At 37.2% G+C, this 13,025-nt stretch overlaps 1 protein-coding gene and 1 long non-coding RNA gene across 2 annotated transcripts; both read left to right on the top strand.

The window, feature by feature from the left end:
• The first annotated feature begins 3,704 nt into the window (after positions 1-3,704).
• Positions 3,705-4,489, top strand: LOC26514639. The gene is made up of 2 exons (XR_001408231.3): positions 3,705-3,886; positions 3,938-4,489. It is a non-coding gene; the product is annotated as an uncharacterized LOC26514639 (long non-coding RNA).
• Positions 4,490-5,133: 644 nt separating this feature from the next.
• Positions 5,134-6,343, top strand: LOC116655417. The gene is made up of 2 exons (XM_032453310.2): positions 5,134-5,770; positions 5,830-6,343. Exons 1-2 carry the CDS (start codon positions 5,726-5,728, stop codon positions 6,301-6,303), a joined length of 519 nt encoding a protein of 172 aa, XP_032309201.1. The 5' UTR covers positions 5,134-5,725; the 3' UTR covers positions 6,304-6,343.
• Positions 6,344-13,025: the final 6,682 nt, after the last annotated feature.

The raw sequence follows: 13,025 nt of genomic DNA, 5'->3' as shown, positions 1-13,025 counted from the left end.
ATTTTGCAGTTGACCATCAGCTAAGTTGACTAATTGAACGAAATTAACCAAAAAAAAATATTGAAATCGAACTGTGCCCCTTGGCTTAATATTTTTAGCGTTTCAGTCACCAAGGCTTAATGATTTCTTCAAGGATTTCCCCAAAGATTTTCCCAATCTAGGTGGACAAAATTAAATAAATAAGTATTTTTGGTGTCAAGAATATTTTAGCAACTCGTAACAATATTTTTAAATATGAAAAAAATCACAGAATCAAAACATATAAACGAATTTTTCTAGGAGATAAAGATTTTTAAAACGGTACATATGAAATGCACACGATCTTGCAATGGGCAAGTTGATAAAATTTCAAGTAATCAATTGCTTTAAGTACACATTTTTTCAATAAAAGTTCCTAAATATGTTTAATTTTTTATTTATTATTAAAATAAAAAATCGTATTTTCTTTGTTTCGCTAATTAGTTTCCAATTTACAGCAAAAAGGTGCGGTAAATGAGGTCCGCATTAAGGTGGAAATAGTGAAAGAAAGGACAGGTCAACTTAGAAAAAAACAAACATTGAAACAAAATATTATATAAATTATATGTTTTAATTCCCGATTTAAAATAAAAAAATAAAAATTAAGATTTTTAATTTATAAATTTTATTTTTTAATATCAAGAATGAGTTATAAAGATATCCCATTGGATTGATCGTTGATTATAAACTGATTTTACAAATTCCATTTTCTTATAACTATAGCTTTTATCGGTGACAGCGACGCTGGCAGCATAGATGGACTTTGGTTGAATAGTTTTGATTGGTCAGAGTTTTATGCTGACATGTAGGCTACCAGGATGGGCACTTGTTTATGAATTTGGAGCAAAAGGGGTTTGATGGTTACCCCAGTCGGACTTTTCGGTGCTAGCAGCGTTTCGGTGCATTCCGGCAGGCATCTTTCGTACCTTGTTCTCACCCACCCCGAGTTGAGAGAGGGAATTTGTTCTCTCAACATAGATTTCGCTCTCAAAAAACTGGACTTAGAAAATTTTCGTCTCGCTTGGGACTTAGAAAAATTTATGCGTGGGACTTTTAACCTAGAAAAAATTATTTCATGAACAATTCAACGTATATTATTTAAGTTTACCAATTTATGTTCTATAATAATTTTATTGAAGTGCAAAATTTAAACATAGCTCAATATTTAATGAAAAATATTATTCATATAAGGAATTTATTTTTTACTTTAACTGAGGGCAGCAAAAAAATAATCCCGCGTAATTAGTGTGCGTTTTGTGCAGCGTTTTTATGCTAAATCAACCCAAATCGAAACGGTCACATAGGGTTGTTCATAGTGAGTCGCATTGGTTTATTATTGTGAAATGGTAAGTTTACTGCTCCGTTCATTCAATTATTTATATTTTATTGTGTTGATAATAATGAATAAACGTTATTTCATTAAACAAATATTTTCAGTTCTGGCTGTACTAGAAATTTGGACGTCTCAATATTTTTATTTGTATGAATCTAAAATAATATGTTTTTTTTTTTAATTTATTTTCAGCTTTTTTTTATTTCTTTTTATATCTTTTCAGTTTTATTTATTAATATTAATAAATAATAAATATAATTAATAATAAAGAAATATGACAAACAACGCATTTCGAATTTAGTAAAAATCAATGGGCAGGTTGGGAAAAACAAAAACAAAAACCAAAAGCAAAGCAAAAAGCAAGGGAAATTTTTTTTCAACCAGAATTTCCCTGGGTGAGATTTCACGCCGATCTCCCCTAGCCGGTAAGCTTGCGGGTAGGGGAGAACCGCCTTCTTTTTCCGATCGCCAAGCATATTGATGCTCGCTCCGCTGGGTGAGAAAAGCGGCCACGCCAATGTAAATCGGAATGATGGTTTTCCGCAGATGGGAGTGCGCCGCGCACTCCTATTTCCTACCGCGGGATGCGCGTTTGGCGAGCGCCAGGCACGACTGGGACGTCTACTGTCGTCGATAAAGGCGTGTGAATGGTTTATGTATATGTTTACCCAGTCGGGACTTGCAACTGCCAAATGAACATCCCGCGATAGCAAATGATGCTCGCGGCGCACATCCATCTGCGGAAAACACAGTTTTTGTTTTTGTTTTTCCCAACCTGCCCATTGATTTTTACTAAATTCGAAATGCGTTGTTTGTCATATTTCTTTATTATTAATTATATTTATTATTTATTAATATTAATAAATAAAACTGAAAAGATATAAAAAGAAATAAAAAAAAGCTGAAAATAAATTAAAAAAAAAACATATTATTTTAGATTCATACAAATAAAAATATTGAGACGTCCAAATTTCTAGTACAGCCAGAACTGAAAATATTTGTTTAATGAAATAACGTTTATTCATCACTATTAACACAATAAAATATAAATAATTGAATGAACGGAGCAGTAAACTTACCATTTCATAATAATAAACCAATGCGACGCACTATGAACAACCCTATGTGACCGTTTCGATTTGGGTTGATTTAGCTTAAAAACGCTGCACAAAACGCACACTAATTACGCGGGATTATTTTTTTGCTACCATCACTTAATGTAAAAAAAAAATTCCTTATATAAATAATATTTTTCATTAAATATTGAGCTATGTTTAAATTTTGTACTTCAATAAAATTATTATGGAACATAAATTTGTAGACTTAAATAATATACGTTGAATTGTTCATGAAATAATTTTTTCTAAGTTAAAAGTCCCACGCAAAAATTTTTCTAAGTCCCTAGAGAGCTGAAATTTTTTCTAAGTCTTTTGAGAGGTTTTTTGAGAGGAAAATCTTTGTTGAGAGAACAAATTTCCTCTCTCTACTCGGGGTAGCTGCGCTCACGCTGCGAAAGATGCCAGCCACGCATGCTGCGGAACGAAGGTAGCACCAAAAAGTCCGACTGGGTATGTCTGGATGCCAATGATAATGCTATGGGAAAGGGTTTGTGTCTAGCCGATTTGAATTATTCCCACAGTAGGCTCTGGAATTTTGTTTATATATGATTTGATAGGTATGGCAGGGTATACTGGTTTTATGGAGGATTCGTTATCTAGGGTATTTGCAGATACACTACTACTATATAGATATATATATAATATTATAGTAGTAGTAATATATATAGACAAAATATTATATATATTTTATATATGTAGCTATATATAATATATATAGAAAAATTTGTACCAAAATATACAAAAACATTTTTTGAATTTTTAAAATTTGTTAAAACATATGGTATTTTAAGTATTTTACTTAATGTGTCACGCCCATTTTCTTTGATAATAGCTTATGATAATTTGAATGTTGTATTCAAACTTCATGTTGATACCTTAAGTAATGCCACTATTATTGAATTTTGTCGACCTAGATTTTTCGATATTACACTGTGCGGCGTGCTGAAATAAAATCTTGGATCAACAATGGGGCAGAAAGGTTTGACCATCACTATCTTTTATCGATAGAATCTGATTAGATAGTGGATTTGAATTTTGATTTAATGTTATTTTCCTTATATTATTATAATAATAATGTAGCATGTAACTTATGCCTGGTCCTATCTGCATAAAAATGCAATCTTAGTATGTGAATCTATGCCTTTATTTATGTTCTTCAGATTAAATAAAAGGGTGGGGGCGTCGATGTTGCAAACGCATAGAACAGGAAATCGTCTAAGACCAGCCCTGGTAACTCCTGAAACTGTTCAAAACAATTGCAATGGGCTTTGGAACAATTGTTTGTTAGTTTGGTAGGGTATCAAAGTACACATTGCATAGCCTTTCAAGATTTTAACACTTTTTTGTGTTAAGATAGAACACGTGTAGTTGTCAGCATATTTTGACTATATCAGGCATATTTGGATACTAGAAATCAGTAAGCGAAAAATTCAAATAAAATAATGAAATTATATTATAGTTCCATTAGCCTTGATCATGGAATCTGAGAAAATCTGGGAATCCATGCAGGCTCGCAAGCTGCCTCCTTATGCCCCATTGGATGATATAGAACTTAAGTTGTTGAAGGGCTTTAAGAACAATCATTTCATTTTTGCCGTAGAAGCCTCGCAGGACATGGAAATGATTAGTTCGAAGCAAATTTGCAAAAAGTGTCTACTTTTCAATAAATTTTGCCAAGTAATCTGCGAACATGTTAGAGAGTACGACGAGAGACTGAAAAAACTCAGTAAGGCGTCATTTTCAAGAAGACATTACTGAATCAAGACTACTATAACAACAAATAATCAATTAAAATAGGTACTTACTTTTGATGCAACTGACAACATAGAAAACCTATCAATATTTAAACTGAGAACTTCAAATGCAGCTAAAGGAAAGGGAAAAAAGATGTAGGATGGTCACAACTTTGTTTTAATTCTAAATTCATTTGTTTAAATTTTTTGATAAGTTAATCAGCAAGCTTTTTACGAACTCTGACGAGACTTTACGAAATCTGAATAAATTTTAAAACTACTTCTAATTTAAATTTGAGTGCAGTAGATCCGAAATTAAGTTATTGGGAGGTTACGGGACGTGAGGGCTAATTGCTTTTTACTAAATTATTAGCCAATCCAACTTTTTGAACTAATAGAAACTTGTATGCTTGAATATTTTATTCAGTTTATAAACTGTTAAACTTTTTTGATGAATTTTCAATTTGAAGGAGGCTTTGTCTTCACGCAGGGCCACAGACTGCGAATCATTTTTCGGGGAATTGCCGGGGGAGTTTTTAAATATTCATAAAATTTGAACAGACACAGAGAGAACTTTAGAAATGAAATTAGTCAAATGAACAAAAGTTCATTTACACTCCATGTCCACAGTTTTCCACTTGTGTGGGATCTAAGCCCCGAAAGTTGGAATAAATTACTAATTAATGCAGGAAATATCCTGTGTGTGGCTGGGCCGTAATTCAGCCCTACATTATAGTAGCAATCCATTGCGATTTTTTGGTTCGATGGAAAATATGGTTTTCCCCACACCAATCTTCCAAAGCCCCTTCCCCATCAGTGTTTCTGCACTGGACGTATTTTCCGAATGCGAAATTGAAGTTTTATGCTAATTTCAGTTACCCAACTCTCTGTCTCGCCAACTCACTCACAGCTTTTGTTTCCATCCCTCTCTGTCAGCCTAGGACCTTATCTGGTTGTCGAGTCCTGTCAACACAAGGCATTACAAGGCAATTACGAATTTGTTTATGGCTTGGAATCTTCTCGAAGACTTGCCATTCGCCACAATACTCGTAGATCTATCTTGCCCAGCAGGAGTAGACAAGGAAAATGAATATTCGTGACCTTATGGGCACAGGGAAAAAATTTTTCAAATCTGATTCAATTCAAAGGGAAATCGAGATTTGTAAAACAAGCCTTACAATTAGCAAAGCCATTAAGGAATGCTTCTGATTTCCTGAAATTCCAAGAGAGAAATGGCTCTCAGGATCCCTCTTTCAACAAAAGAACGTTCACTGGATCTTTATGGTTTATATACTGGTTATCAACGCGTCTTAAATTCTATTTATTGTAGATTTCGTGGCCAAATTAGTGATTATACTTTTCAAAACTAACATCAAAACGCCCACTTCAAATTAATCCACTGTAAATTAATGTAACCGACTTGTGTAATAGCGTAATTAAATATACTTGTCATGCCAAATTCGAATTGAGTTTAAAAGCCGGAAAAACCATCCGCTTAGTTTGAGATCCGATCTAGCCCTAAAATGACGCATTTCTTGGCACAATTTTTATTGCTCACGGTATCTGCGGTAAACGAACATACATTTTTTTCTCACTTTCAATTTGTTAATAATCCACTGAATAATAGGCTTTGGTAAAAGCAGTGGAGGTGCGACTTGAAACCCTGGAGTGTTTAGCTGGAGACGAGGAAACATTGGTATTTTTCGACTTGAAACTAATCGGAAGGGAGCGCCGGTTAAATGGAACAATAAGATTTTTGATAGACTTAGACGATAGTGTGGATTCCAATGGAGAGCTCTGGACTTTCAAAAACGGAGACTGGGTGAAGTCCAATCTCAAGCAGCAGGGCAAAAGTTGCCGCATCTTCAATACATTCGTGATTCATTACTTCCAAGATGCCCTACAAAAAACCGAGTTTCCTGATCCTCCGTGCCCATTGTCGAAGGGAGAGTATCCTATAAGGAACCTAAAATTAAATGGCGATTCCTGGCCACCGTATTTAGGTCGAGGGTTGACAAAAGTCAAGTTTACTTTTCATAAGAATGGAAAAATGGTTGGAGGTATTATTTTTTCAATGAACCTAATTGATGAAAACATTTGAAACACATTTAATTAAAACTAAAATAAATTTAAATTGGTCTAATTTTATTTCCTTTCTTGTTTTTATTTAAAAACTCACAAAATAATGATTTTATATTGATTTTTATTTTTTTGCTTAGAAAATAATAATAAAAAAAAACCTCTTGACGATGTATAGTACCGGTGACGAACCTGCAGGCGAAACCCAAAATATCTGATATTAATATCAGTTGTTTTTTTGTATATATAGATCTTCAATTATTGAAAAAAGAACACATAATATAAAGAATATTAAAGTTACCTCTGCACAGGCGATTTACACAGTTAGCAATACTTTAATAGTAAGGATAAACACCAAAACTCTTTTTATTTAACTCCATAAATTTTGACATTCAATAAGGTGGAATAATCAAAAACCTTTCCAAAGACGTACAGAATTTTTCGGTAGCTTCAGAACCACTGTAGTTATAAAAATTTTTAGTTTACAAAGAATTGGAATTTGGTTAGTTTAAAAATTTGCCCAAGTCTATTCAAAATACAAAATTGTTTCTTAGTTGTGGGAAACAAAATTGTTTAAACAAATTAACATATGAGAGGCCGATCCTTATGAGAGTTTCACTATATAATAAATTATCAAAAAAAAAATAAGCTAAGCTAACTAAGGAAAGCTAACTTCGAGCGGAGCCGAAGTTGATGTACCCTTGCAGTTAAGCAGAAGCTTATATTATTTTATATATATCGGATCGTATATAGTTGTCCGATCCTTATGAGAATTTCACCATCAAAAAAATTTCGAATAAAAAAATTGAAAACAGCCCCAAGCATCTTTAAAAATAGAAAGGTTCTGGCATTTCCGATCGTTCAGTTATATGGTAGGTATAGGATATAGTCGGCAGATCCTTATAAAAGATAGGACTTCATTGTCCAAAACGGAATCCGCAGTTACATTGTTACCCGTAGTTCGTACAACAAATTTAAGCCATTGCAAATTGTTCAGTTATATGAGAACACTAGGATACACTCGGCCGATCCTAATAAAATTTTGCAAATCGGATAAGATTGCCCAAAATGCAATCTATCTAACTTTAAAAACATGCCAGAGCATAAACATATGACAGCTATAGGATATTATTATTATTAAAGGTAGAGCAGTTTACAAAACTAAACTAACTTAGTGGGTGTGGGAACCGGCACTGGAAGAGAACCAACGGGATCCAGGCAGCGACGCGGCACCGGCAGAGAAAGAGAGGAATGATCAACAGGGCGGCACTCGAGAGTGAAGCGACAACGGGAAAAGACACACTGCGGGCGAGGTGACCGCGACTCATTATTATTATTATTGGAAGACAATTAATAAAGACAATAACCATTATAAAGTAAACCCGAAGTTGCCTGCTTGCCTACCCTGCCTAGGGTAAAGTAGTGGGTTATTACAGTGGCGACGAGTGATAAAAAAAAAGAAAGACATTTAAAAAAAAAAAAAAGATTCGACTAAGTAACGTTTCATTGGTAAAAAAAGTGGTTGTCTATACACGTGCAATGCTCAATGGGCTAGAAAACAATCTATGCATATAAAAAAAATAGAAATGAGCTAAACTAACTAGTGAAATAGGAAATAGTAAACTAATCCTAATCTTAAAAAAAAAGCTAGGCAAAGAGTGCAAGCCAAACCATTATAGAGAAACGACCGGAAAAAGTCGAGAGCTGAGTACAGATTGCAAGCTTTCGAAACGGGAAGCTGAGTAAAGAGTACAAGCCAATGAATAATTGCAATAGACAAACGGAATAGATCTTTTTTTTTTTTATTAAAAAAAAAAACAAAAAAAAATAATAATAAAAAAAAAATTTTAAGATTTCAAAAAAAAGGAAAAAATCCTTTCTTCTTTCCAGATTGCGTCTAAAATGGGAGACACGGCCATTAAGCCTTTGTTGTGCGAGGCGATGGATAAAGCGATCCTCAGGAACGAATGGGAAAGTGGCTGAGGGCTTTCACAATATATCTCGAGGCGAGGCAAAATCCTTCTCTTGGGAGGTGCAGTCGGTGGCGTACTCCTTACCGGGCGCCCTTATTGACCCGGACGATGAAGGGGACATCGACATCTACGCGGTTCTCGTCGAAAGTTTAGGGAAATACTTCTCGCCCAAGCAAAACTCAACGTTTGAGGGACACTTGTTCAGAAGCCTAACACCCTCTGAAAATGGAAGTTCCTCGGACTTCGTACTACAACTGCGTCAACAAATAAGTAAATGTTCTTTTGGCTCCTGTAAAAAGGAAATTGAAGACATCTGCCTTAAGGAAAAGATGATAGACGCCTGGGCACCGTTGGAATTAAAGAAAAAGTTCCTGGGAAAGGAGCATTCATTGGATAAAGTGATCGAAGCATGCCAGGTGCAGGAGCAGATTGATAAGGCGTCGAAAACAATGATATCAACGCCTGGTGATGGTCCCATTTGTAAAATCTCAAATCAAAACTTCAAGCCAGGCCGAAGGGAATGCCCGAGATGTGGAAAATATGGACATACCTACAACGACCCAACATGTCCTGCCAGAAAAGCATCTTGCAATAAATGCTCGAAAATAGGTCATTTTGCTAAGATGTGCCGAACTATTATAAAGAGGCGATTTTCGAAGTTCCAGCGGGGTAGCTTAAAAAGGCCAAACTCCTACATACGCTGTGTGGGAGAGGAGGCGACGAGGCCGAAACAAAGGAAAGAGGCATCGCCATGTTTCAAAATATCTAGTGATGAGGGGGAGGAACACATAAAATGCCATGTAAGCGGCCGGAACATCCGACTGATCATTGACTCAGGTTCCAAGTTTGATCTTCTAAGTCACGCAGACTGGTCGCGATCGAAAAGAGAAAAAAGCAACGTTTTTCAACGATCGATTCAAGTCCGAAAAACAGTTTCGAGGATACGCCTCTGATAAATTGCTACAAGTAATTTGTATTTTTGAGGCCCCAATATCAGTGGAACCATGGGCTGAAATATTTGCTATATTTTAAGTAATCGAAAATGGAAGACAATCCTTACTAGGCAGAGACACAGCAGTGGAGCTAAAAGTCCTTCCGTTGGGAAGGAACATTAACCAAATAAAAGAAATAGTAACATTTCCGAAATGGTAAGGCATAGAGGTGAAGCTGTCAATAGACGATACAGTGAGACCAGACCAGCAGCCTCTGAGACGAATTCCCGTGGCACTTGAGGATGGGATTATGGATAAACTGAATGAAGCCCTGAGTCGCGACATAATTGAGCCAGTTACTGCCCCGAGCTCCTGGATATCTCCAATCGTTCTCGCATTTAAGGAGAATGGGGACATCCGTGTTTGTGTTGACATGCGACAGGCAAATAGAGCCATTTTAAGGGAGAACTACCATCTACCCACATTCGATTTATTCATGACCAGGCTTAAAAAAGCCAAGTTTTTCGCTCGCCTGGATTTGAAGGACGTATATCATCAACTGGCCCTGGACAAAGCGAGCAGGGAGATCACAACATTTATAACCCCGAAAGGCCTCTTCCGCAACAAACGGTTGATGTTCGCAAAGGGGATAGAAGTTGACCCCGAAAAAATCGATACCATACGTTTCTTTAGAGCCCGCAAGAACAAAGAGGAAACGCGAAGTTTTCTCGGTCTGGTAACCATATGTGGGGAAATTCATTCCAGATCTGGCACACCATACGGATACCTCAAGGAAATTGCTCAAGACCGAAAATAAATTCACATGGGGCGATGCGGAGAGGATGGCTTTCAGCAACTTAAAGGATCAGCTAACCAAGGCTGGCATATTTTAATCCCAAACATAGAACTCGGGTAATTGTAGACGCCAGTCCCGTAGCCCTTGCCGCTGTTCTGTTGCAGTTCTCGGATAAAGGTGACCCGCTAATAATTTCTTTTGCTAGCAAGGCTTTGTCGGAGGTGGAAACACGCTACTCACAAACGGAGAAGGAGAGTCTTGCCCTGGTTTGGGCTGTGGAAAAATTCTATTACTACCTGGCCGGACTGCATTTCGAACTGGTGACGGACCACAAGCCCCTGGAGGCAATCTTTAAGCCAACTTCAAAGCCCCCAGCTCGCATCGAAAGGTGCCTTTTGCGGCTGCAGTCATACAAGTTCACCGTTATCTACAAAGCTGGGAAAGAAAACATTTCGGATGCGCTTTCGCGACTCTGCCAACTATCCACAGCGAAAGAAATGGATCCCAATACGGAATATAGTATACTACGCCTGGTGCAGAGCTCCGTCCCTAAGTTCTTGACCATTTCAAATATGGTTGCGTTTTGCTTGAGGGACGACGAAGTAATAGACGCGATCAGCTGCCTACAGAACAACTCTTGGACACCAGAGGCATCGAAAAATTTCTACCCTTTCCGGAATGAGCTTTCATCAACTGAGCTTTCATGTTACTGAGGGGAAACCGAATAGTAGTTCCAAGACCATTAAGAGCACAAACGCTAGAATTAGCACATGAGGGCCACCCAGGAGAAACAGCAATAAAGCGCCGCCTGAGGTCAAAGGTGTGGTGGCCACAAATGGACCGAGCTGTGTAATAATTTGTCAAAGCCTGTCGGGATTGTTGCGTGGTATCTCAAGCGCCTCGCCCACCCCCTATGGGCAGACACCTTTTCCCTACTGGGCCATGGATCTGGGTAGCATCTGACCTTTTAGGCCCTCTACCCAATGGCGAGTACATCCTGGTCTTCATAGACTATTTTTCTCGCTACATGCAATATAAATTTTTTTAAGTCCATCTCATCAGCCGGTTTGATCGAAGTCATGAAAGAAATTTTCTGTAGGTTAGGATATCCAAAATTTCTGAAAACAGACAATGGTAGACAATATGTTAGTCAGGAATTCGCCGGCTATTGTAACGCATGCGGCATAATACAAGTTAAGGCCTCACCTTACTGGCCTCAGGCGAATGGGAAAGTAGAGAACATGAACAGGTCTTTAGTCAAACGACTAAAAATTGCGTACGCTAACGGGAAGAACTATAAGGAAGAAATTCCGAGTTTCGTTCTTATGTATAACGTTACTCCACATGGAACAACGGGGGTTGCTCCCACGAAACTGATGTTCAATAGAGTCATTCGAGACAAGATACCGGGTATTGAAGAGATAGAAGAGCAGTATTTAGACCCGAAAGGGATCGAGACTTGGTGGAAAAACATAAAGGAAAACAAGCGACTGACAAGAGAAGAGGGGCAAGAGAGAGCGACATCAAGGTGGGTGACAAGGTTTTCCAGAAGAACGTGGTGTTTCCAAACAAGTTCACTTCTATCTTCGATAATACTGAATATACCGTTGTGGAAAAGCACAGGAATATAGTTGAAATAGAGCGTGATGGTAGAAAGCTAACAAGGAATATCGGACCTGCCAAAATGCCTGCCAGGCCTAAGCCACCCCAGACTCCTGAGGGAGGCGCTAGTCCAATCACTTTTCCAGCAGATGCGGCTTCCCAGGACCTCAACTTAACCAGCCGAATCCGACGGCCGGACCAAGCACCCCAGCCACCCTTGAAGTTGAAACTCGTTAATAAAGGAGGGATGTGGGAACCGGCACTGGAAGAGAACCAACGGGATCCAGGCAGCGACGCGGCACCGGAAGAGAAAGAGAGGAATGATCAACAGGGCGGCACTCGAGAGTGAAGCGACAACGGGAAAAGACATACTGCGGGCGAGGTGACCGCGACTCATTATTATTATTATTGGAAGACAATTAATAAAGACAATAACCATTATAAAGTAAACCCGAAGTTGCCTGCTTGCCTACCCTGCCTAGGGTAAAGTAGTGGGTTATTACAGTGGGGCCTTTGGCTTTTAAGTCTAGTAGATATAGATTTTTAATATAATACATGTTTTAAGTCTTAGGTTATGAGTAGCTTAGGTCTATGAGCTTAGGTCTTCAGTGGTTCTGAAGTTATACAAATTTTTAGTTTACAAAGAATTGGAATTTGGTTAGTTTAAAAATTTGCACAAAATTCTATTTAAAATTATTGAAATTTGCGTATTCAAATATGAAAAAGTAACATAGACAGTTATGCTATATATTCACTTGAATGTAAGGATGTAGCAAGTGTATACACACTATTAATGTGTTCCTTGTTTCTCGCCTATTTGTTGATATCTTGTCCTCTTGACATTTTACTTCACTTCATTTCTGGCATTGAGAGCGTGTGGTTTATAAAATCTTTATTGTGTGTTTTATTTATTCATTGAGGGTTTCTGGTTAATACTTAATTGTATTACTTATTTATTAACAAAACCAATAGGTTATGGGCCCAGACACAACTACAGTGAATAAGTAAAGCATACCTATATACATTTAATCAATTCGCGAGTTTTTTTTTCTGGAAACGCTTTGACAAATTAGCCGCAAATCACCACGTAGCGGCAGGACGGTGTTACAAGATAGTGCTACTGTTGAGAAAAGTTATTGCTGTAAGAAGTTGCTGGAAATTGTGGCTGTGAAATTTGCTTTTGTGTGATAGAATCTTACAATGGATAAAGGGAAAAGAAATATCAAACCGTTTGACGGTGAGAAATATTCAATATGGAAGTTTAGAATGAGAGCGTTGCTGGAAGAGCATGATCTTCTGAAGGTTATAGATGAAACGCAGGAAAAAGTGACTGATGAGATAAAAAAGGCAGAACGAAATGCAAAAGGTTTAATAATTGAATACCTAAGTGATGCATTTCTATCTTTCACTAACAGTGAGAGCACTGCTAAGCAGATTTTTG

Source organism: Drosophila ananassae, chromosome 3R (genome assembly GCF_017639315.1).
Source record: "Drosophila ananassae strain 14024-0371.13 chromosome 3R, ASM1763931v2, whole genome shotgun sequence".
In the NCBI taxonomy this organism is placed as follows: Eukaryota; Metazoa; Arthropoda; class Insecta; order Diptera; family Drosophilidae; genus Drosophila; species Drosophila ananassae.
The sequence above is the reverse complement of the archived record's forward strand: the minus strand, read 5'-3'. Positions and strand labels throughout refer to the sequence as shown.